The sequence below is a fragment of the Sceloporus occidentalis genome, unplaced genomic scaffold (assembly GCF_023333645.1).
Source record: "Sceloporus occidentalis isolate IW3139 unplaced genomic scaffold, rSceOcc1.0.p SCAF_3, whole genome shotgun sequence".
NCBI classification, from domain to species: domain Eukaryota; kingdom Metazoa; phylum Chordata; class Lepidosauria; order Squamata; family Phrynosomatidae; genus Sceloporus; species Sceloporus occidentalis.
Window position 1 is genome coordinate 219,291,366 of NW_028316983.1, and position 23,253 is coordinate 219,314,618.

Here is a 23,253-nt window from a genome sequence, read left to right on the forward strand (position 1 = left end):
GGTTCCACTTGAGGTTCGGACTTTTCCTGGCCTTTGGACTTTTTCTGCCTTTGCCAGGTGTATCTTCGGATCAAGACCGGCCATCAGGAATTTCTCTACAGGTAGGCTGATGGATTTTTACCTTCTTCTTGTGGGGTGGGGTGGGGTGAGACAGTGTGACCATGCTTTTGCTGTGGGGTGCTGGTTTTTTTTTTTTTTTTTTTTTGTGTTTTCAAAGTGTGGATTGTGGGTTTTGCTACTGGCATGTTCAGATGTGTGGATTATGGGCTTGGGGTGCTAGCTTGCCTTTTTTGGCTTTTTTTCCTTTTAGGGTGGCATGTTCAGATGTGTGGATTATGGGCTTGGGGTGCTAGCTTGCCTTTTTTGGCTTTTTTTCCTTTTAGGGTGGCATGTTCAGATGTGTGGATTATGGGCTTGGGGTGCTAGCTTGCCTTTTTTGGCTTTTTTTCCTTTTAGGGTGGCATGTTCAGATGTGTGGATTATGGGCTTGACATGCTGGCTTGCCTTTTTTGGCTTTTTTTCCTTTTAGGGTGGCATGTTCAGATGTGTGGATTATGGGCTTGACATGCTGGCTTGCCTTTTTTGGCTTTTTTTCCTTTTAGGGTGGCATGTTCAGATGTGTGGATTATGGGCTTCACATGCTGGCTTGCCTTTTTTGGCTTTTTTTCCTTTTAGGGTGGCATGTTCAGATGTGTGGATTATGGGCTTGACATGCTGGCTTGCCTTTTTTGGCTTTTTTTCCTTTTAGGGTGGCATGTTCAGATGTGTGGATTATGGGCTTGACGTGCTGGCTTGCCTTTTTTGGCTTTTTTTCCTTTTAGGGTGGCATGTTCAGATGTGTGGATTATGGGCTTGACGTGCTGGCTTGCCTTTTTTGGCTTTTTTTCCTTTTAGGGTGGCATGTTCAGATGTGTGGATTATGGGCTTGACGTGCTGGCTTGCCTTTTTTGGCTTTTTTTCCTTTTAGGGTGGCATGTTCAGATGTGTGGATTATGGGCTTGGGGTGCTGGCTTGCCTTTTTTGGCTTTTTTTCCTTTTAGGGTGGCATGTTCAGATGTGTGGATTATGGGCTTGACGTGCTGGCTTGCCTTTTTCGGCTTTTTTTCCTTTTAGGGTGGCATGTTCAGATGTGTGGATTATGGGCTTGACATGCTGGGTTTTTTTTTCTGTTTTCAAAGTGTGGAGTGTGGGTTTTGAAACTTTGGCCATGGTCCCATGTGGGCCAGAGAGTCCCACCATAGGGTGGCATTTTCAGATTTTGGGTTTCTGGCCTATGGGCTTGTGTTCTTGTGTGCTTTGGCCATGGCTGTGATGATTTGAGAGTGTGGGGTGGGACTTTTGCAAGTTTGGGCCAGAGAGTGTGACCATGGGGGTGGGGGTGGTTTCCAATTGTGGCTTTTGCTCAGTGCCTGTGCCTTTTGTCCTTTTTAGGCTTGAGCTATGGCTCCCAAGCCAAGCGGTGAGAAAAAGAAGAGGGCTCCATTGTCCTTGGAGGACAAGAAGGACATCATCGCCAAGCACGAGAGGGGCGTGCGCTTGGTGGACATTGCCAAGGAGTATGGACGAAACCCTTCGACAATTGGCACTGTCCTCAAGCAGAAGGAGGCCATCAGAGCTGTTGTGGCTCCAGCGAAAGGCGTGACGACGATTGCCAAGCAGAGGACACCGAAGCACGAGGAGATGGAGCGCCTGCTTCTCCTCTGGATCAAGGAAAAGGAGCGAGTCGGGGACACTGTGACCACCTCGGTCATCTGCGAGAAGGCCATCACCATTTTCGAAGACCTGGCCAGCAGGGAGGCAGATGAAGGAACTTCTTCCCAGGAGGAGCCAGCCACCCCGGACTTCAAAGCATCACGTGGCTGGTTCGAGAAGTTCAAGAGGAGGACCGGGATCCACTCTGTCGTCCGTCACGGCGAGGCGTCCAGCGCAGACCACCAGGCCGCCGAAGCATTCGTCGTCGAGTTCAAGGCCATGGTGGAGGAGGAAGGCTACGTCCCGCAGCAAGTCTTCAATTGCGACGAGACGGGCCTCTTCTGGAAGAAGATGCCTCGCCGCACCTACATCACCCAGGAGGAGAGGAGACAGCCAGGCCACAAGCCTATGAAGGACCGCTTCACACTTGCGTTGTGTGCCAATGCCAGCGGGGACTGTAAGGTCAAGCCCCTGTTGGTGTACCACTCCGAAAATCCAAGGGCCTTCAAGGCACACAACATCCAGAAGGACAGGTTGCCAGTGATGTGGCGCTCCAATGGCCGCGCATGGGTCACACGCCTCCTTTTCGTCGAGTGGATCAACAGTGTCTTCGCCCCGACAGTGAAGCGGTACCTGGAGGAAGAAGATTTGCCCTTGAAGTGCCTCCTCCTCTTGGACAATGCTCCTGCGCACCCGCATGGCCTGGAGAAGGACATCCTTGATGAGTTCTCCTTCATCAAGGTCCAGTTTCTGCCACCCAACACGACCTCCCTCTTGCAACCCATGGACCAGCAGGTGATCGCCAACTTCAAGAAGATCTACACAAAGCACATGTTCAAGCGTTGCTTCGATGTGACGGAGAGCACACAGCTGACCCTTCGAGAGTTCTGGAAGCAGCATTTTGATATCGTGGTGTGCTTGAAGATGGTGGACTTGGCCTGGCAGGAGATCACCAGGCGCAACCTGATTGCTGCGTGGAGGAAGCTGTGGCCTGATGCTTCTTCCTTGGAAGGGTCACAGTCCGAGGGTGCTGAGCCAGGTGAAGAGGAAGAGGTGCACGAGATCGTCTCCATCGCAAGGTCCCTGGGACTCGACGTGGACAACGAGGACGTGGAGGAACTCATCGAGGAGCACAACGAGGACCTGACAACAGAGGACCTGAAGGCCTTGGCGGCGATGCAACACTCGGCCGTGGATGAGGACGTGCTCCATTTCGACAGGGGCCAGGAGGAGGAGGCTGCGGGGGCATCTTTGCCAACGGCAGAAATTAAAGACATTTTGCGGCAATTCCACAATGTGTCTTCATATGTGGAGAAGCACCACCCTGAGAAGGTGCTCACCAGCCATGCCATTGCCCATTTTGATAATGTCTGCCTTAGCCATTTTAAGAACCTGCTTAAGGGCCGGCAAAAGCAGACATCCTTGGACCAGTTCTTCACTAGAGAGGGAGAACCGTCATCCAAGAAGGCAAAAGGTGACCCTTAAAAAAAAGGTGACCCTTAAAAAAAACACCAAATTCTTTTTAAAAAAATGGTTAACTTTGTTAAATTGGTGGCATTGGCTAAATTGGCTGAATTGGTTAAATTGCTTGAATTGGCTAAATTGGCTGAATTGGTTAAATTGCTTGAATTGGATAAATTGGCTGAATTGGTTAAATTGCTTGAATTGGATAAATTGGCTGAAGTGGTTAAATTGCTTGAATTGGCTGAAGTGGTTAAATTGCTTGAATTGGTTTAAATTTGGCTTTTTGGGCTGCCCCTCTCCTCCTCCTCCTCCTCCTGCCTCACTCCGAGATGCCAGGACCAGATGCCAAGACCAGCAAAGATAAGAAAAACACTTTTGTATGGTCATGGGTGTGATGATTTGAGAGTGTGGGATGTGAGTTTTGCATGTTTGGCCTTGATTTGATGCGGGCCAGAGAGTGTGACCATGGGGTTGCTTTTTTAGATTTGGGGTTTCTGGCCTTTGAGTTTGGGTTCTGGGGTGGTTTGGTCATGGCTGTGATGATTTGAGAGTGTGGGATGTGAGTTTTGCATGTTTGGCCTTGATTTGATGTGGGCCAGAGAGTGTGACCATGGGGTTGCTTTTTTAGATTTGGGGTTTCTGGCCTTTGAGTTTGGGTTCTGGGGTGGTTTGGCCATGGCTGTGATGATTTGAGAGTGTGGGATGTGAGTTTTGCATGTTTGGCCTTGATTTGATGTGGGCCAGAGAGTGTGACCATGGGGTTGCTTTTTTAGATTTGGGGTTGCTTTGGTCATGGCTATGATGATTTGAGAGCTCCTCCTCCTCCTTCTCCTGCCTCACTCTGATGCCAAGACCAGCAAAGATAAGAAAAACACTGTTTTTCTTTATCCTTTAGAATGGGCCTGACCATGGGGTTGCATGTTCAGATTTGGGGTTTCTGGCCTTTGGGTTTGAGTTCTGGGGTGGTATGGTCATGGGTGTGATGATTTGAGAGTGTGGGATGTGAGTTTTGCATGTTTGGCCTTGATTTGATGTGGGCCAGAGAGTGTGACCATGGGGTTGCTTTTTTAGATTTGGGGTTTCTGGCCTTTGAGTTTGGGTTCTGGGGTGGTTTGGCCATGGCTGTGATGATTTGAGAGTGTGGGATGTGAGTTTTGCATGTTTGGCCTTGATTTGATGCGGGCCAGAGAGTGTGACCATGGGGTTGCTTTTTTAGATTTGGGGTTTCTGGCCTTTGAGTTTGGGTTCTGGGGTGGTTTGGTCATGGCTGTGATGATTTGAGAGTGTGGGATGTGAGTTTTGCATGTTTGGCCTTGATTTGATGTGGGCCAGAGAGTGTGACCATGGGGTTGCTTTTTTAGATTTGGGGTTTCTGGCCTTTGAGTTTGGGTTCTGGGGTGGTTTGGCCATGGCTGTGATGATTTGAGAGTGTGGGATGTGAGTTTTGCATGTTTGGCCTTGATTTGATGTGGGCCATAGAGTGTGACCATGGGGTTGCTTTTTTAGATTTGGGGTTGCTTTGGTCATGGCTGTGATGATTTGAGAGCTCCTCCTCCTCCTCCTGCCTCACTCTGAGATGCCAGAACCATCAAAGATAAGAAAAAAACTTTTTTTCTTTATCCTTTAGAAAGTTTAGAATGGACCTGCCAGTCATTGTTAAGCTCTTTAGTGCCTCAGGCAACTTGTATTGTAGGGTACTTAGCTTAATAGGCCTCTATTGTGCCTTTGTTTTGACTTGCAGGTTCAGTCTGAGGTCATAGAACGCATTAGTTATTTTCAATGGAAAATGTGTTTCGGGTTACGAAATTTTCGGCTTACGAAAGGAATTGCGGAACGAATTAATTTCGTAACCCGAGGTACCAGTGTACTGAGAGTAGGATATTAAAGGTATATAGTATTATTAAGCTTTTGCACACAAATATGATATAGTGTTATTCACATTTTTTCAGCAGCCAAAAGGCATTTGCAAGCTAAAGTAAACTAGGTTCCACTTTTCAACTTACTCTATTTTCTGACAGTGCTCCAGGCCATTACCTGTCAGATAAGCAAGGGCTTCCTGTATGAAGAAAGTTGTGGTTTTTTTGGCTAGAACTTAGCCTTCAGTAGCAAACCACCCCAAGAGTTTAAAAGAGAAATGATTAATTCTAATTACTATCTGATTTAAATGCTTTCAGTTACCATGAAACAGGAAAGACATGTTAAAGTTTAGAGTGGGTCTCTGTGAGAAAAACCTAGCCACCATAAAAATATGGTGTAAAGCCAGTGGATCAGAGATGCTCATGTGGCATCTACAACAGATCTCTTCCCTGTAAATATGTAAAATATGACCGTAGCCAATTCTACAATGAGTGCCAGGCATAGCAGTAATAATTGCTTTGCCAAGATGTTTCTTATGACTATGCAGCTCTGTTTCTTTTCAGGGTGGGCAAATAATTTCCCAGTAATGATAAAGTTCAGGCCAAATTCTGTCCTCTTTGACTGGTACAACAGAGACAAACTGAATCCAGAATATATTTAGAAGAACAAGTGAAGACTATGTTCCATGCAAAATATGATGAGATCAAATTCTACTTTATCTTTGTAGGTCTTGGCTCTGAAGACAGTGTTTCAAGTTACTGCTTCCTTTAGGCAGGTCCACTAGTAAAATTCAATGATAAAATACAAAACCTTGAAGTCATTATCCCCTGCTTGGATTTTAACTGATGAGAAAGCACTGTTTGGCTGGGACTCAGTCCAAAACCCATGAAATACTTGACTGCAGCAAATATTTGAAAAGGGCCAGCCTCAGAAACAAAAAACCATTCCTTTTTTTGCTTGTATTGATATTAAACAGATAAAATAATGGGAAGAATAGTAATACAAAGGGAATATAGCTTTAATTATGAAAGTAATATAATACAGGGCTTCTATGAAAATTGAGTTGGGCAAAAGTTGTGCTATGAAGAAATATATATGAAGCCTGTTTATTATGACTGTGTCGAACTATTAGTCCTTCCAGTGATGCAACTCAAAGAATGGCTCTCCTGGGTCTCAGGAAGGTCTTTTTCATCACATCTCACCTGACTCTAAGCAGAGATAGCAGGTGTCGAACCTAGGGCCTTCTGTGCATTATCATTTAGTTATGGCTATATTTGACAAGACCATCGACAATGCCATACATCATGGGTTGGGACACTTTGGCCCTGCTGATGATCTGGATTTCGACTTCTAGAAGCCCAAGCTAGCATGGCCAGTGATAAGAGATCATGGGACTTGTGATCCAAACCCAAAGGTCCACTGCCATACATCATGCTATCAATAATGCCAGTAGCAACCAGTTGTCTCTGCACTGTCATAAAGTTGACGTCTTCAATGGATGTCTCTCTCTGCTCCTCCTGCTATCTTTTAGATAGTTAAAAGAAATGTAGATGGGAAGGCTGCTATGCTGCAAAGCAGTGCAGGGTCCCCCAGTACCACCTTTGCTTCCAAGAAATTTCTTTATGGGATCCATAACATCAAAATAGTGGGTGGTAACAGTCCAGCTTTTCATTCTGAAGCTTACCCTGCCATTCAGAAAAATGTACGGTACCTTTGGTGGAGAAGGGACAGCATCCCAGAGGCCTAAAAGCAGAGGACAGGAATGGTGTATTCTACCAGGCTTTTTGGTTATGGGGGTCATGTTTTTATGTATGTATATTATTTGTATCTGAAAATATTACTGTGGATTTCAAGGATTAACTGGGTGGTCACAGGGGAAGATAGCCTGATAGATATGCTGGTCTTGATTTGTTTAGGGTTTTGTATAACAAAACCAGATAGCAAAAGGACAAGAGAGAGAGAGCAAACTTAGTTCTACTTGCCAAGGAGTACCTGAATGTGGGAGCAGCCAACTTAACAAGCCCTTTCTCACCAGAGATTTTTCCCAAAGCAGTGGATGTTTGTGTCTATATTTATCTATCCCACATATCTAAGTCAATAACACTGCGATGGGAATGCAAGTGTAGCTTTAAAAATTATAGCAAGCATGTTAAAACATTTAACATTTATGCTTTAACATCTCCAGATTTTATTAGGTGTTCTTTATACAGTCATCTGCTCTGTTTAAAGACTGAGCAATAATAGAAATGGAAATACAGCTACGAGTGATTGAAGTAATAAAATCCTGAAACTAAATAGCATCTCATAATTCATTTTACATAGCGTATATTAGATTTCATTACATCAGTATATGACTTAGTAGTAAATTCTCCTGTGAGTCATAAACATGAAGGTGCTGTCTTCTTGAAAAATGTGATTTTTTTTAAAGTTAATCGGAGAAGCACTTTGTAGATCTATGATACATTCCCATCTAGTGCCAAGGTAAAGAATACTATGCTGTTTACCCACAAAAATATGGCACTTAAAAATTCCTATCATGCCTTGAGATGCTTTATCAGACATAATGCTTATAAGCAACTATTAACTATTATCACTTTAGATTTGTATCAGTTTTGGAGTATGTAAAAAGGTCTATTTCCAGATTTATCTTTTTTAAATTAGTTTTTATCTGAACAGGTTTCTAAGCCATTTTAAATTTGCATCTTGCCTGTGGCTTCTTGACAACATGTCTATAAACACAGGAAGCTGTTTTATATTACACCAGACCACTGACCCATCTAGCTTGGCGCTGTCTATACCAATTATCAGCAGCTCTTAGGGTTTTACACAAGCTCTTTCACTGCCATGATCTTTCCCAGCTATACTTGGAGATGTGGGAGATTGAAACTGGGAGCTTCTGCGTGAAATCAGGCCCTTAGCATTTTACAACAGACAAAAAACCCAGTTCATGGACTCCACAGGACAAATTTGATGTGGATGGTGGAAGCATGGGTCTGTTAAATACATAGGTTCACTCGATGCCATCATATCGGACACCATCAAAACATCCTAACATAGCTAAATAAAAGCACATATAGAAGAACTAGTGGCAGGGATTTGAAAAGGTTATACCTGTACTTGACAGATTAGAACTAGGGCTTTTTCTGGACAGTTGTGAAAGCAAAATATTTGACAGTAATACACTACAAGTGACTGAGGCAGCCCATCATGGAAAAGTCATATTGCCAAGCAGTTATTACAAAACACAAGTATATTTGCGGATGATGAACCCTCCATTTCATCTTGGTTTCCCCCCAGCTATGTTTCTCCCAGGAAGAGCTCCAAAGTAAAGCCTGCTAGGAGAAAAACTGCAGGGGAAGCATTCAAGTCCCTTTCCTTTCTAACCGCCCCCCCCCCCCCGCTGTGCTTTAAATAATCTCCAGCAAGATGTATGCATCATATAAAAACAGAAGACAGCTGATTGGTTCTGACTTTAAATTGTGCATGAGGCAAAATGCAAAGACAAATTTATTTATGAATTATCTGTTTGTATCTTTTACAATTTCTATCCCTCTGCCCTTGCTATAGCCTACTAAATTCAGATCTGTGCAAATATCGTTTTGTACCCAGTTTAAGAGAGCCAGTGCTAGGACTCTAGGTGGCAAATCCCTGCTTAGCCAAGGAAACCCACTGGGTGACCTTGGGCAAGCCATACCCTCTCAACCTCAGAGGAAAGCAATAGCGAACTGCCTCTGAACAAATTTGGCCAAGAAAAACTCTGAGCTTTAGGGTCTCCGTAAATTGGAAATGACTTGAAAGCACACATCAACAATAATAAAAATTCCAGTTTAAAAAGAACTTTCAGTACTGAATTAACTTTCTAGGAATCATGACTCCCTTTCTGTAGTGATAAGAAATTAGTGGACTACAGAAAAGTATACATATTGGTGAGGCCTTGAAATCAACTATTATCAATTGCCAAACTGTAATATGGATTGCCAAAGTTGTACTTAGGGCGCTTCCTGACTTCCAATCTGCTTTGGGAAACTGTAGTCTTCCAGATGTTGCTGGATGCAACTCCCACAATCTCTCATCATTGGCTGCTCTGGACTGGACTTTGTTACAGCTGATGTCCAACAGCATCTGGAGGGCCATGTGTTTCCCAAACATGTAAGAACCATGATGTTTCATGTCTTCCCATTCTTATTATACAGAATTAGACTGCCTTCATTATATACCTTGGCAACATAATTACAGGAAACAGTAACATCATTCATAATATCAGGACTCATATTTCTACTTTCTCATCTTCTAATGTGATCTACTCTATCATTCACAAGCAGTGCCCATATACATTCTATATAGGACAAACAGATCCATCTTTCGACTCTGAGAATGATCAATAATCTTAAAGTGGCTATTGTTGTACAAAGGACACAAAATAGCTGAACTCTCTTGGAGCTTGGTCACTGACAAAGGCTTATTATACTGAATGTATCAATTGGAAGGATAGCGGTATTATGACTGAACAACTGTTTCATGAACAGCCACTGATGCTAAGTTAAGTTCCATTGTATGTGCTTCATAAATTATAAATAATCTGCTTTGGTCAGGCCCCACCTGGAATATTGTGTCCAGTTCTGGGCACCACAATTCAAAAAGGACATTGAGAAACTAGAGCGTGTCCAAAGGAGGGCGGTCTGAAAACCATGCCCTATGAGGAATGACTTAGGGAGCTGGGGATGTTTAGCTTGGAGAAGAGAAGGTTAAGAGGTGATAATGATAGCCCTGTTTAAATATTTGAAGGGATGTCATACTGAGGAGGGAGCAAGCTTGTTTTCTGCTGCTCCAGAGAATAGGACTCGGAACAATGGGTGCAAGCTACAGGAAAAGAGATTCCACCTCAACATTAGGTAAGGATTGTTCGACAGTGGAACACACTCCCTCGGAGAGTGATGGAGTCTCCCTCCTTGGAGGTCTTTAAGCAGAGGCTGGATGGCCATCTGTTGGGGATACTTTGATTGAGAGTTCCTGCATGGCAGGGGGTTGGACTGGATGGCCCTTGCGGTCTCTTCCAACTCTACGATTCTATGAATGAAATAAATAAACTTTATTCTTATACCCCGCCTTTCTGCTGCAGCAATCAAGGTGGCTTACATGACTAGAATATCTTGGAATAATACATACTTACAATAAATAAGTTGACACCCCCCTCTTTGAAACAGGATTAAATACAATACAATTTAAAAATTAAATCTGTTCAAATGACAATTTTCTAGTAGAGGCAGTGGTTACATCAAGCAGGGAGAGTATAGAAATTAGATTGAACTATTCTGGGAAGGCCTGCCAGAAGAGATCCGTCTTGACAGCTTTTTTGAAGCTGTCTAGGCTGGTTATTTGACAGATCTCCTCCGGCAAGGCATTCCATAGTCTGGGAGCGGCAGCGGAGAACATCTTCTGGGAGGTTGCCGTTAGTCTGCTTTTTATGTGTTGCAATAAATGCCTCCCAGAGGACCTGAGGGTGCAGGGAGGATTGTACTGAAGACTTCACTGTTCATAATTTTCCCATCCACCAAACTGTGTGTCTATATAGACGTAGTTGCTACACAATATAATGCTTTACGCATTGGATGAAATAACCTGCACTCCATGAAAACTTAAGCCATATTAAATTTTTTAGTCTTTTAAGATATAACAGAATCTACGAAGAAGTTAGTGGTAACATATTACCACAGCTACTATCCTTCTGGAAATATAGGTAGAGGTAGTCTCATAACCCAGTTAACATTTGAAATGTGACTACATCAAACTGCAAACTTTTGTATGATTTCCCCTGCATTTCAAGTGGATTACAAAATATAGACTGATTATATGCATGTTTATTCAATAAAAACATTTTTAAAGGTACAAGATTAAGTGATCATACAGCAAGGGATTGAAGTGACTTCATTTGAACTGTGTGTGAAGATATGCAACTATAGGTGTGGTATTTAGTGAAGTGCAAGTTAACCACCCATATCTGCACAGTTGTTCTAACAGGAATCATTTGCAATATTTTGCTTGCACCACAGAGTTGATTCACACAGAATCAAGAACATAAAAACCAGACATATGCTGCTACTATGCCAGCTTTTACTCTGGACCAATTTGTAAGCTTCAGGAGTCCCCTGGGCTTCCCTGTTCTCAATGTTGAATATTATAGGAGAAGTGGGAATTTCATATTTTTGCTTTTCCTTCTTCTCATTAATATGTACAAATTCTCAGCAAGAGACAGATGCTTACTCATTCTGACATAAAAACAAACAAACACATTTTTGATGACTGAATTCTAAATTGTTTTACACCAATCCTAATGGGATTTTATGCCAAACCATACTGAGCGTGACTTAAGTATGCATGCTAGGTATGCCTTAGTAATTCAGTAAATTTATCTAAGTGACTAATTCAGGTTAAATGAGGCAATTGCCTTTATTTAAAGATTGGCAAGAAACACAGATTCCTAAATGATGTATTAATGTAGCATTCCATTTGTCTGGATAGACACAATAGGGATTGCATAATCCCAATTTAGCACTGCTGCTGCTGAATACTTATGTTGCTGCATCCTTGTCTCCAAGGAAAAGAGGTGATGATGGATATATATTCAGTCATCCTGCATCCCCTTTAAAAATGAATCAGAAGAGGAGAAACAAACAGCAAAGGTTGTTGCTTATCTATCCTCCCAGCTGCAGGAAACAGCTGTATTATGACAAAAATAATTACTCAAACAACTGGAATGAAGATCACCATGCTAGCAGACAATGTCGCTAAAACAGACTTGAACCAGTTTCTTGCAATTTATGAGAGAGGATTCCAAGATTTGGTAATGTTTATTTGAGCTGACTCCAGAGTGACGGCGCACCGTTTGGGGGGTTGCGCTGCGTCTCTCCGGAGGAAAAACAGGTGCCCAGCAGGCCGCCGTTTCTTGGCGGTCTGTCCCAGGCAGCAGCCAGTCAGTGTCAGCTTGTGGTTACTAAAAATGGATCGAGGAGGACTCAGCGAAGGGTGAAACACCAGCAGACAGAGGCAGTTTAAACTGTTAGAAGTTTTCCCAGATGAGTATAGTCATGGATTCGAAATAAATACATCAAAAGTCACCAATGCTGCTTTCAGACCACATCCACCAAGTCAAGTTTCTCTTTCTTCAAATGTGACCATTACTGTAAGACCATCTATTATTCCGTACCGTTTACCAGCCATAGTGAATGAACCAGTTCCCCAGGCCGAGAGTTCAACCAGGCAAAAGATGAACAAAGATGAAATAATTCAATGACTAACACCAGAGAAAAGACGACTTAAAGTCGGATATCTTGCGATTCATAAGAAATGTGAAGAAGTGATGTCATTCAAGGAATCAAGATGAAAAAATTAAACACCTTGAAGATGCTGTGAAGTATTACACAGAAACAAACTAAGATACATGGGAACTCTTTGAAATGACCAGAATGAAGAAAGCTCATCTTATCTTTTTTGATGAAATAGAAGATGCTACAAAGTCATATGCCAAGTTCAGTGCTACATCCCGATATATAGATACCCCATCTCCAAAGGAAAGTGTGGAAAACTTCCCTCTACCATTAGCTCCCCAAATGGCCAACATCTTAGGGTTTAGGGGAGTTTGTTTTTTTTTACTGAGGTTGGCACACGCAACCTATAACAGCCAAGAGACTGGAGACAATTTTACTGTTGTGTTTTTTAATTATTATTGTATTTTGTATTGTATTACTGCATTGCTGCATCTTTTGTTATTTTTTGAGCTGGATGAACAAATACCAGTAGTAAATAGTTGCACAGATTTCTTCTCAATACTCAGAAGTGCTCAACAGATCCCTCTACCTGACATAATTTAATTTGAAACATTCACACAAACCAATGTCAGCCGCAGTTATTTCTTGTTCCACTCTTCTCTTTCAAGTCTTTCACGAATGACTTCTTTCAGGTATGGCTGAAGATATGGTTTATCCTAAAAATAAGAAAGTTAAATATATTGGAAACTTGGTAGATGCATCGCATTGTAAGAACAAGTTTGACAGAAATGCTGACTATGCAGCATTTCATCCTTAACAGACTGCTTGATTGTACAGAAGAGGGAATATGGTATTAAAATGTAAACTGCTGACCATGAAATTCAGCAGGGTTTTCCCCCTGCTACTACAAAAATGCATTTGTGTGTACTTTCAGTGCACTAGTGCAGTTAGTATTTTTACCCTACCAAACATTTTCTTAGTTACTAAAGTACTAAGATACACAGTTGGCCCTTGGTATCTACAGGTATCCATTTCGCAGCCCCACCCGCAGATACCAAAATCCGCTGATGCTCAAGCCCGTGTTGTCCCCAGACAATAGAGCTTCAGTGGTGGTGCATGCACGCAGCTATACCAGCATTAGGGACAGCCCCCATTGTCCTGTGGTGGCACTGAAGACCAGTCTCTTCTGGCAGGCTTATCTAGATAATTTTTAAATTGTGAATGTTAAATGATGAATTTTAGATGCAGACAGTTTTACGTAATATTTGCACATCTTGCTTATTCTTTTAAATTGATGTGTGTTTTAACTGGTGTGTTTTAATTGATATTGTTTGTTAATTGTTGTTGTCCCCTGCCTTAATCCAAGGGGAGAGATGGGTAAGAAATAATACTAATACTAATAAATAACTAATCTTTGATGATGTAAAAGTCTGAAGTGAGAAGATTTCTCCCCTTTCCAGCTATGACTCAGACTGTAGTCAATTCATTTTGTCCTCCTTGGTCCTTACCGTTGCAAACTGCTTGGACACTGTTAGTTCAGTATGAAGCGGTATATAAATGAAGCTGTTTGTTTATTATTTGGAACAAAGCTTTTCATTTATCTGCACAGGCTTGGCATGGGATTCTGTAACATCATCATGCTCATGTATGATAAAACACTGACAACCATCTTTTAATATGTGCAGTAAAAAATCTATTACTATCTCTTACATACCAAGCTGGATAATAAGTACAGTATAAGTGAAAGTCTCTGATGTCTAATGGCTGATGCACTCATTTTATTAGATTTTACTGCATTGTCCTAACAAATTGCAAGTTACAAACATGCTGAACAACTATTTGTACACTGGTGGATTAATTCAGTCAAAGTACACAAGCTCCAATACTGTTATCAGATTGACTTAAGTCACTGGAAACTTACTTGATTCAAATTCTATTAAAACAAACACAATACGCATATTCAAGATTTCTTGTTTAAAGTCATCATGGCTGGGTTTTTAAACCATTAAAACAAGTGTATATAAATATTTTAAATAATATATAAACTAACCGCTGATTGATGGCTTATAACAGTGGTGGCAAACCTATGACACTCATGCCAGAGGTGGCACTCAGAGCCCTCTCTGTGGGCACGTGTGCCGTCACCCCAGCATAGAGTTTGCCAGAGTTTGTTACTGAAAAGTCAGAGGGATGCGGCACTTTGCGATAAATAAGTGGATTTTGGGTTACAGTTTGGGCACTCGGTCTCTAAAAGGTTTGTCATCACTGGCTTAGAACTAGCCTTCCCTTTGAAAAAAAATAACAAAACCTATTATACGTAAGTATGTAACAATTCATACCTCTTCATATTTTACCCACTGATCTTTAGGAAGGATTTGTTGCCTCATAGACAAGTTAAATGCCCTCTTGAGACGAAATAACCTGTCATTGTACACATTTTCAGGAAGTCTCTTTAGTGCTTCCTTCACATCTTCATTTTCATACATTGTATCATCTCGCATGAGCCCTGCAAAATGTTAACCAAAATGTCAGTCAATCAGCAACAAAGATGTATAAAGCTTTAGTTTAAGAGCGCCAAGGTCTTTAATCATTTGTGTAACAGCTGATGGTAAATTTGACAACACAATGGAACCTTCTCCCACTACCAAGTACATGAACACTGGCTCTGGAGCCTCTGAACCACTCATTCTGGACATTCTTTATTTACTTATCCAAAAATAGCCATGTGAACACCCAGAAAAACTACAAAATTCTGGGAAAATAGCAAGTTTTTTTCCTTATCCTAAGACAAATTACCAGTTTTTTCAATGGAAAAACTGGAAACATTGGGCAATGAAGTAAAAACTCAGATGAGATATTTGGGAATGAGTAAAATACTTTTTCTGACAAGATTTTATTTACTCAAAATGCCTGGAACTCTGTAGCATGAAGCTATGTAAGACAATCTACCAAACTAGAGAACAATACCTCTGGTGCATGCACTCAACACCAACATAAAATCTGCATTTCTCCATCTTCACTAGAGGAGCATAGTGGTGGTGTTGGGGCATCACTGAGGAGTATATACTCAGTGTATTGTATAATTTTAATTATATTCTAGATAATTATGTAGATAATTTGACTGTTTCTATTATTCTATTCTACTGAGTAAATTAAGTGCACATACTCCCTCATCTCAAGGCCTTGCCCTCTACCTAAGGGCAAACACAGAAATGGATGAAGAGAGAAATTGGGGAGATGGAGTAGTTCTGAAGGAGGCAGAGGAAGAGAAATCTGGATAAAAATCCTGATCATTTATTGGAAAACAATACAGACATTGGTTACTTTATATATTACGATGTGCATATGTTCCAAGGAAAATACACAACTAAAATACACAACTAAATATCTATAATGGTTATACTAGTTCTAGAAGAAATAATGACTAAAGAGAATCTTCTTCAGTAGTGATTCAAATGGTATGAGAGTTAAATTTTTGCAGTGAGATAAATTTTATATCAGACCTTAAAATCATGTTTCTTAAATGCACAACGTATTTTGTTTACTACAAAATTTGTGATTGCATTTGTTCCTACTTCTTAGCTGGAAAAACTAAGATACGTATGTGTACGTAGCAGAGGGTGCAGCAGTGTGCAGCTGTCTTTAGAATATATTCACAATTTTGTGCAAAATTCTGGCTTTTATATTTTTGACAGTCATAAATATAACAAATAGTAAAAGTTTATAGGTCCAAATACTATTCTTAGTCCTCACTAGCGTTGAAACACTGAATGAACACCAATGAACACCAATGTTCATTTAAAAATTATCATTATTCAATAGGTGTACTTAAGTTAGATCTAGCAACAAGACTTCACCCTAAATTATGAACGAAGCCTTTTATGTTACCAAAGTAACAAAAGGTTTGGGCTTGCATTTCAATTTATTTATTTTTTTTTGCAAAAAATTTTTTTGGGAAGAAATCTACCCACTGTGGTTTCCAAAGTTCTGGAAATTTCCCCTCTCTACTTGAGAATAGGTTCTGTTTAACTTAATGTAACTTAGGTCTGAGTACACACACACACACACAAGATCCCATTGTAAATTAGCTGAATTGGGATTTCATGAAAATCAACAGGACATATTACAGTATTCATGGCTCAACTTAGTTCTCACTGAAGTCATTGGGAAACTAAGGGCAACCAACTTATCCTGAAACCAACCTAGTAATGACTCAATAGTCATGCTGCACATATATCTGGTTAGAATTACAATACAATAATGCAACAAAGTACAGAAGACACAAGTATAGTATAGCTTAATTAATCAGACTGAAAATCAGTATACAAAATGTAACTGCCCATTAATTCTCACCATCCACCCATCTATACTAAGGTTAGTCAAGAATCCAAGGACCATTTGACTAATCAAATATTGTCTAATAGGCACAATGAGAAGTAGGTTTTATAGTCACTACAATTGCAAGCTTGTTAACTTATTGTGAAACAAAGATACATTTAAGAATTTTAGAATCAAATTCAATCCTACAGTAAAGTATAATGGAGCAGCCAAATGACATGGATAGGATACAACCTTTTATTGCAGCAAGACATAGCGATAATCTGTTTTAACCAGCAATCTTTGCAAACAATAATGTAGGCTGCAATCCTGTACAAACTTACCCAGAGAGTGGGGTTTATTTATCAGTAAACTTGCACTGGATTGCACGGTGAACTATAATGCTGTTTCACTTTGAAGATGTCTATAGTTATAGCAAATGTGAGAAACACTTGCTACGCTGACAACCAGTGAGGGATACTGGTTTGAGTGTTGGACTAGGACTCTGATAGCCCAGAGTTTAAATCCCTGCTCAGCCATGGAAGCTCACTGGGTGATCTTGGGCGAGTCAAATTCTACCTGCCTCAAGAGAGACGGCAAACTTCCTCCCAATAAAAAAACTGTGATAGTTGCAGGAAGGTTGCTAAAAGATGGAAATGACCTGAGAGCATGCAACCATAACAAGGGCTCAGATTCAAGGAGTCTCACTCCTACCATGGGTAGCAAATGATGTCACCATGGAATAAGTTTACAATATTTACCATATCAAATAGAGTGTCAGTTAATACTTTTTGACTTGCCAATGGACAAGTGTGACAAGCGTTAACTCACAACATATTTATGTTATTTTTAAAAACAATACATTTAAATAATGCTTTATCCCTTTTTCTTCTGTGAAGAAACCAATAAAAATAACAATAAAAATTCACAACAGCAAGAATAATTAGGAGGAAGCAACATACAGCTTCAGTCTCCCATATCCGGAATTCCAAAATATTAAAAAAAACGAAACCTTTTTTTTTTACTCAGGGCTAAGACAATGACACCTTTGTTTTCTGATGGTTCAACATACACAAACTTTGTTTCAGGCACAAAATTATCACAAGTATTGTTTAAAATCACTTCCAGGCTAAGTGTATAAGGTAGGTATATATGAAACATAAATGAATTTCATGTTTAGACTTGGGTCCCATCTCCATGGTATCTCATTATGCATTTATATACAAATATATGTATTCCAATAAATAAATAAATAAACATCCAAAAATCTAAAACACCTCTGGGTCCCAAGCATTTCAGATAAGGAAGATTCAACCTGTATTAGCAATTAGTACACAAAAGGCACAATGCATCTTTTCTCATAGTAACTGATCCCTTCAGTCAAGTTCAATAATAACAGATTTTTTATTTTGTTCTTTCCATTAAGGGCTTAACAAATCAAGACACCTACCAAGTTTGTTGAATCCAGCTGCATTGTAATACCACTTGCGCAGACCATCAAGCAAACGACCACTGGCTGCAGCTGGAAACATCAATCATCACCATTAGTTCGTACCAGAAGATCAAGTATAGTAATTTACCCAGACAAGCATATCAAAACAGAAGTTGTTCAAATCAACAAAAAAATAAAGGTAACAAAAAAGCTTGATACTTTTTCACCAGAAACAGGTTTATATCATCTTTTTCCCCCCAATCTCTGAAGGTCGACAGCATTTTTAGAAATACCACCTTAAATTGCTTATTATCTGAGTCTCCCAGGTCTCCAGAGTTGTAGTTGAACTACTAAAAAGAATTTAAGTCGATCTATTCTGTATATCTCAAAGGTCTGCACCTTTAAAGTGACATTTTCTGTAGATTCCCAACACAAGTCTTGCATGACTATTGTTTTTCTATGTTTTTATTGGCTACAGTGACTATCCACGCTATGAAAGGAGAACAACTATAGGAGGCATTTACTCTATCTGAGGTTAATGGCATTACTGAAGAACAGCCACATTCTTTTTAAGCTATAAAGGCACCAGATCCCATCTGAGCTTAGAAACTAAGCAGGTTAGGACTTGGATCGGAGAGCACCAGTGAATAATAGCCAAAATTTTCCTAAAGCAAAAGCACAGAGGCTTCTCTTGAGAGATTCAATGTTCTCTGCCTAAACCAATGGGGCTGTAACCTTACAAAGGATGGAGACATCTGGGATGGCAGAAGAAACACTGTTTTGCATTGCTAATGTGATTCATATTTTATCTCCTGGACTTCAGGATGATTTGTTTCCAGTGCCACATGGCCAGGAGGGATCTGTTTACACAGATATCTTTCTATAGAACAACACACCAAAAACACCTTGCGAGAATTCAAGCCTGTGGCGAACATTAACATTTTATAATGTTTCTCCTGTATGATTTTTAGCACCTTTGTCTGATGAAGAAGCCAGTAGAGCTTCAAACGCTTGCAACACGTATTTTGTGCATTTAGTTGGCCCTGTTTTGTGGATTTAGGATATTAAGTCAACAGGTAACATGAAGGCACAAACACACTAAACTTTTTTTCTTCAGAGGTGTTAAAAATCATACAGGAGGGAGATAAAATTATGGTGTATTTTGTCAAGATATAGCTGTTCTCTGTTCAGGTGATGTGGAGGGACACTCATGCAAGCACAAACATCTTGACAAAATGCATACCCCCCCCCTCCTTTGCCTGATGAAGAAGCTGGTGGAGATTTGAAAGCTTGCGTCATGTATTTTGAGCCTTTTGGTTGGCCCCATAAAGAGAAAAGGATTTTGTGGATTTTGGATGCTAACTGTAGGTATTGTAGGCTATATTTCAGAGGCAGGAGCTGCCAAAACCATAGATTCATAGAATCATAGAGTTGGAAGAAACCACAAGGGCCATCCAGTCCAAGCCTCTGCCATGCAGGAAATCTAAATCAAAGCATCCCTGACAGATGGCTATCCAGCCTCTGTTTAAAGACCTCCAAGGAAGGAGTCTCCACTACACTCCGAGGGAGTTTGTTCCACTGTTGAACAGCCCTTACTGTCAGGAGGTTCCTCCTAATGTTGAGGTGGAATCTCTTTTCCTGTAGCTTGCATCCATTGCTCTGGGTCCTAGTCTCTGAAGCAGCAGAAAACAAGCTAGCTCTCTCCTCAATATGACATCCCTTCAAGTATTTAAACAGGGCTATCATATCACCTCTTAATCTTCTCTTCTCCAGGCTAAGCATCCCCACCTCTAAGTATCCTTACGTAGTATTTAATGATCTCACTAGGGTCTATCTGGGGTGACCAGGTGTCCCCCTTTTCCAGGACCTGTCTTTCATTTCAACTCTCTGTCCAGGAGGAATTCCAAAATGTCCTCCATACGAAGAAGCATGAATTTACATTTATATTAGGATTTTTTTTGGCTTTTCTTGGTCATGTCTTGAAAAGTCTGTGCCTTGTCTGCCTTTGCAGTTATGACATTTGGTCACCTTTGTCTTTAGACTTTTTGTGTGTGTTATGTTGTTTGTCTTCTAAGTTGTTTCCCACTCATGGTGACTCTTTGTTGTTGTTGTCATCGTCAGGTATCTTGAAGTTGTCTTTGATTCATGGTGACACTGTCTTTCTGCCGCCTTCCACTTTTCCAGGAACTAATGCCTTTTCTAATTAAACCTTCCTTCTCATGGCGTCCAAAGTACAACAACCTCAATCACTATCTGTAAGCCACTCTGAGGTTGAGTATGATATAACTATCATCTGAATATAATATAACATATATAATATATGAATATGATATAACTGTCTGAATAACTATCTGTAAGCTGCTCTGAGGTTGGGGATGATATAACTATTATCTGAATATGATACATATATAATATAAATACACACTCATCTCTCCATATTTGCGGCTTTGATTATTCATGGATTTGATTAATACGTTCTCTCTAGGAATATCTAGGTCCTCCAGCACAACTCTATGGTCGACTTTAACTAAATGTTGCACTGAAGGACCTAAAGATTCCTAGAGAGCTCCTCCAGGGCAGTTCTCTGGTCAGTGTCAGATGTGGACCACAGAGTTGCGCCAGAGGACCTGGAGGTTCCTAGAGAGGTGTCCTCTCAGGTAAAAATGTGGTGATTTTTCCACATTGACGGGGGTCTTGTGCCCCTAACCCTGGCGAATATGGAGGGACAAGTGTTATATATAGAATATATTCATTTTATATAATATCATCTGAATATATTCTCATATATATATATATACATACATATATATATATATATATTCTGAATATAGTAGATTCATATATATATATATATATATATACACACACATATATATAATATCTGAACATATCATCTGAATATGAAATATTCATATATAATACATCATCTGAATATAATATAGTCATACATATATATATATATATGCGCACATATTTCATCTGAACGTAATACATTCATACAGTATCTATCCTATGACTAGGAGGCAGCCGTCCGAGAGCCTTTCGGGCCGAAGAGCGGGGTGTAAATACCCTTCATAAATCAAACAAAGAATAAACGCATGATCCTGATCTGGCAGCGCTGCAGAAGACCATCGCCACCTTCCTCCCCTCCGGGCTGAACCCCTCCCGCGGGACCTTCTAATCCGGACAGCCGCCCCAACTGCCCGCTTTAATCACATGAACACTGCGAAACAAACCGCTCACCCGGTGCCCTGGCCGCCATCTTGACCTCTGAGAAGCAGCAGCGCTTCTCTGCCGCGCTGCCTTTCGGGAAAAGCTGCCCTCCTCGCCTCGCGGGTCACGTGCTCCGTGACGTCATTGGCTTAGTGCTGGGGAACTCTGGGAGTTGTAGTTTATTGTGGCACTAGGACACACGCACGCCACGCACGCACACCAGCCGTTTCTTATTACGGCTCAGGTCCAGAACCACACTCATGTGGCCAATCTGGTGACTTTCACACGGAAACGGGGACTTTTCAGAGCCTTTGGTGTGATTTTGGTGATTGGTTTTAATGGTAATTTTGAGAGTTGAAAGAAGTATTTGGTGAGATGTGGGGGGGATTTGGTGAGTTTTGGCCAAAGGTTTGGGGAATTATCTTCAAGGCTTGTTGGCAGCACTGGAAATGACCCAGGGACAGACCTATATGTGCCATTAGCATTCAGGCATAAACATGTATATGACCAAGCAAGTGGTGAAGATGGAACCGGCCTCAATATGAAGTCTAGTCCAGATGGTAGAAAAATCCATCCTTTGGGGGTAGATTCTGTCCTGCCCAGATCAGTGCAGAATCTTCCAAAGCAAATAAAACAAGGACAGTCAAACTGGGCTGTTAAAAAACCCAAACAAACCAAACACCAAATCTTCATTAGGACTATCAGCTGTTCCTTTTCTAATCCCCCACCTCTGTTTCTGTTTGTCTAAAAATAACTCAGAAAAAGCCTGTTCTTTCTATTATAAGATGCAGCTGATCCTTCCAGAAAGGATATGGGTGGGATGAAGTTTCAATGCCAGCAATGCACCTCTAACGCCAGGGGTTGAGTTCCTCTGATAGGAGTGGTATGCTGCACCCCGCATATTCATAGAGTAAGTTCCCAGTAAGAGTGGCTATAAGAGGTCCGGCGTCGTAGATGAGACTATAATTAAGGCCAGTGATGGCAAACCTTCCCCACTGGAATAAACAAGGATACTGCAAAAAGCATACGTTTCCTGTGGGGCCTGTTCTCATCACCTTGCTTCATTGTGAGCCAATGCTAATAAGGAAAAAAGAAAAGCAGTTCTTCTTATGAACCATTTGTTGTATTCTATATGTGTATGAACACCATATCCGAATGTTAACTTTCTTTTTTCCCCTCTCCAAGTTAACTTTCAGAATCATGTACAAGTATTTATTTGAAGTGTTGACTGAACATGCAGCTCCCAACCCTCTTGTAAAATGTAAAGCAGTAGTTCTCAATCTTCCTAATGCTGTGCCCTTTTAATACAGTTCCTCATGTTGTGGTGACCCCCCAGATACAGGAGCAGTGTCTTGGTTCCTAAAATGATCAGAAATACGTATGTGTTTTCCAATGGCCTTAGGCGACCCTGTGAAAGGGTCGTTTGGCCCCCAAAAGGGTCGCAACCCACAGGTTGAGAACTGCTGATGTAAAGTTTATTACCACTGTGAAGCTCTCAGAAACTAGGGCATGTGAAATAGCTGAACGTGTTTCATAACTAAACACAGGAAAGTGTGCAAACCACATATGATACAAGGAGTAGGTTGTTGTTGTTTTTAATTTATTTTGGACTGTTATGGACTGACCTCAACTGTACCCTGGAAACAGTAGTTGTGCATCTCAACTGCAAGAAGTTACCTACCTCATATTAAGCAGTGCTCCCCTGGGATTAATAGAGTGCCCAGGAAAATGCAGAACCCCCTGAGTCTTTGTAATCAAACAGGAATGGGTTCTAGTCTTGACTTCTGCCTATATAACAAAAGCTAGGTAGGCCTTAGCTATTTCCATCAAAACACAATTATTTTACATTGCATTGGCTATGTGAAGGCAAACAGCTTTGAAGCAATGAACAGCAGCAGCATTTGCATGGCAAGACAGAGCATGTCTACCTTGGAGTAAGATAGATATATCCCCTATTGCCAACAATCTTCCGCCCCCATATCTTGCATCTGAATATGAGAAAGTGTATGTGCA

The 23,253-nt window shown here is 40.9% G+C and overlaps 1 protein-coding gene across 1 annotated transcript; it reads right to left on the reverse strand.

Annotated features, from left to right (window-relative positions):
• Positions 1-10,853: 10,853 nt before the first annotated feature.
• UQCRB (ubiquinol-cytochrome c reductase binding protein) lies at positions 10,854-21,368 on the reverse strand. Its single transcript, XM_089517671.1, has 4 exons — positions 21,271-21,368; positions 18,046-18,117; positions 14,618-14,784; positions 10,854-12,994 (listed from the first exon to the last, which is right to left on the reverse strand). Exons 1-4 carry the CDS (start codon positions 21,287-21,289, stop codon positions 12,917-12,919), a joined length of 336 nt encoding a protein of 111 aa, XP_089373797.1. The 5' UTR covers positions 21,290-21,368; the 3' UTR covers positions 10,854-12,916.
• Between the last annotated feature and the right edge of the window lie 1,885 nt (positions 21,369-23,253).

Bases quoted from the DNA above. Each gene is read 5' to 3' on its own strand.
- UQCRB (XM_089517671.1), bottom strand. The intron at 14,785-18,045 runs GTAGGTGTCTTG...AACATTTTGCAG, and splicing joins AGCTGGATTCAACAAACTTG to GGCTCATGCGAGATGATACA. The intron at 12,995-14,617 runs GTATGAATTGTT...TCTTATTTTTAG, and splicing joins AGTGGGTAAAATATGAAGAG to GATAAACCATATCTTCAGCC.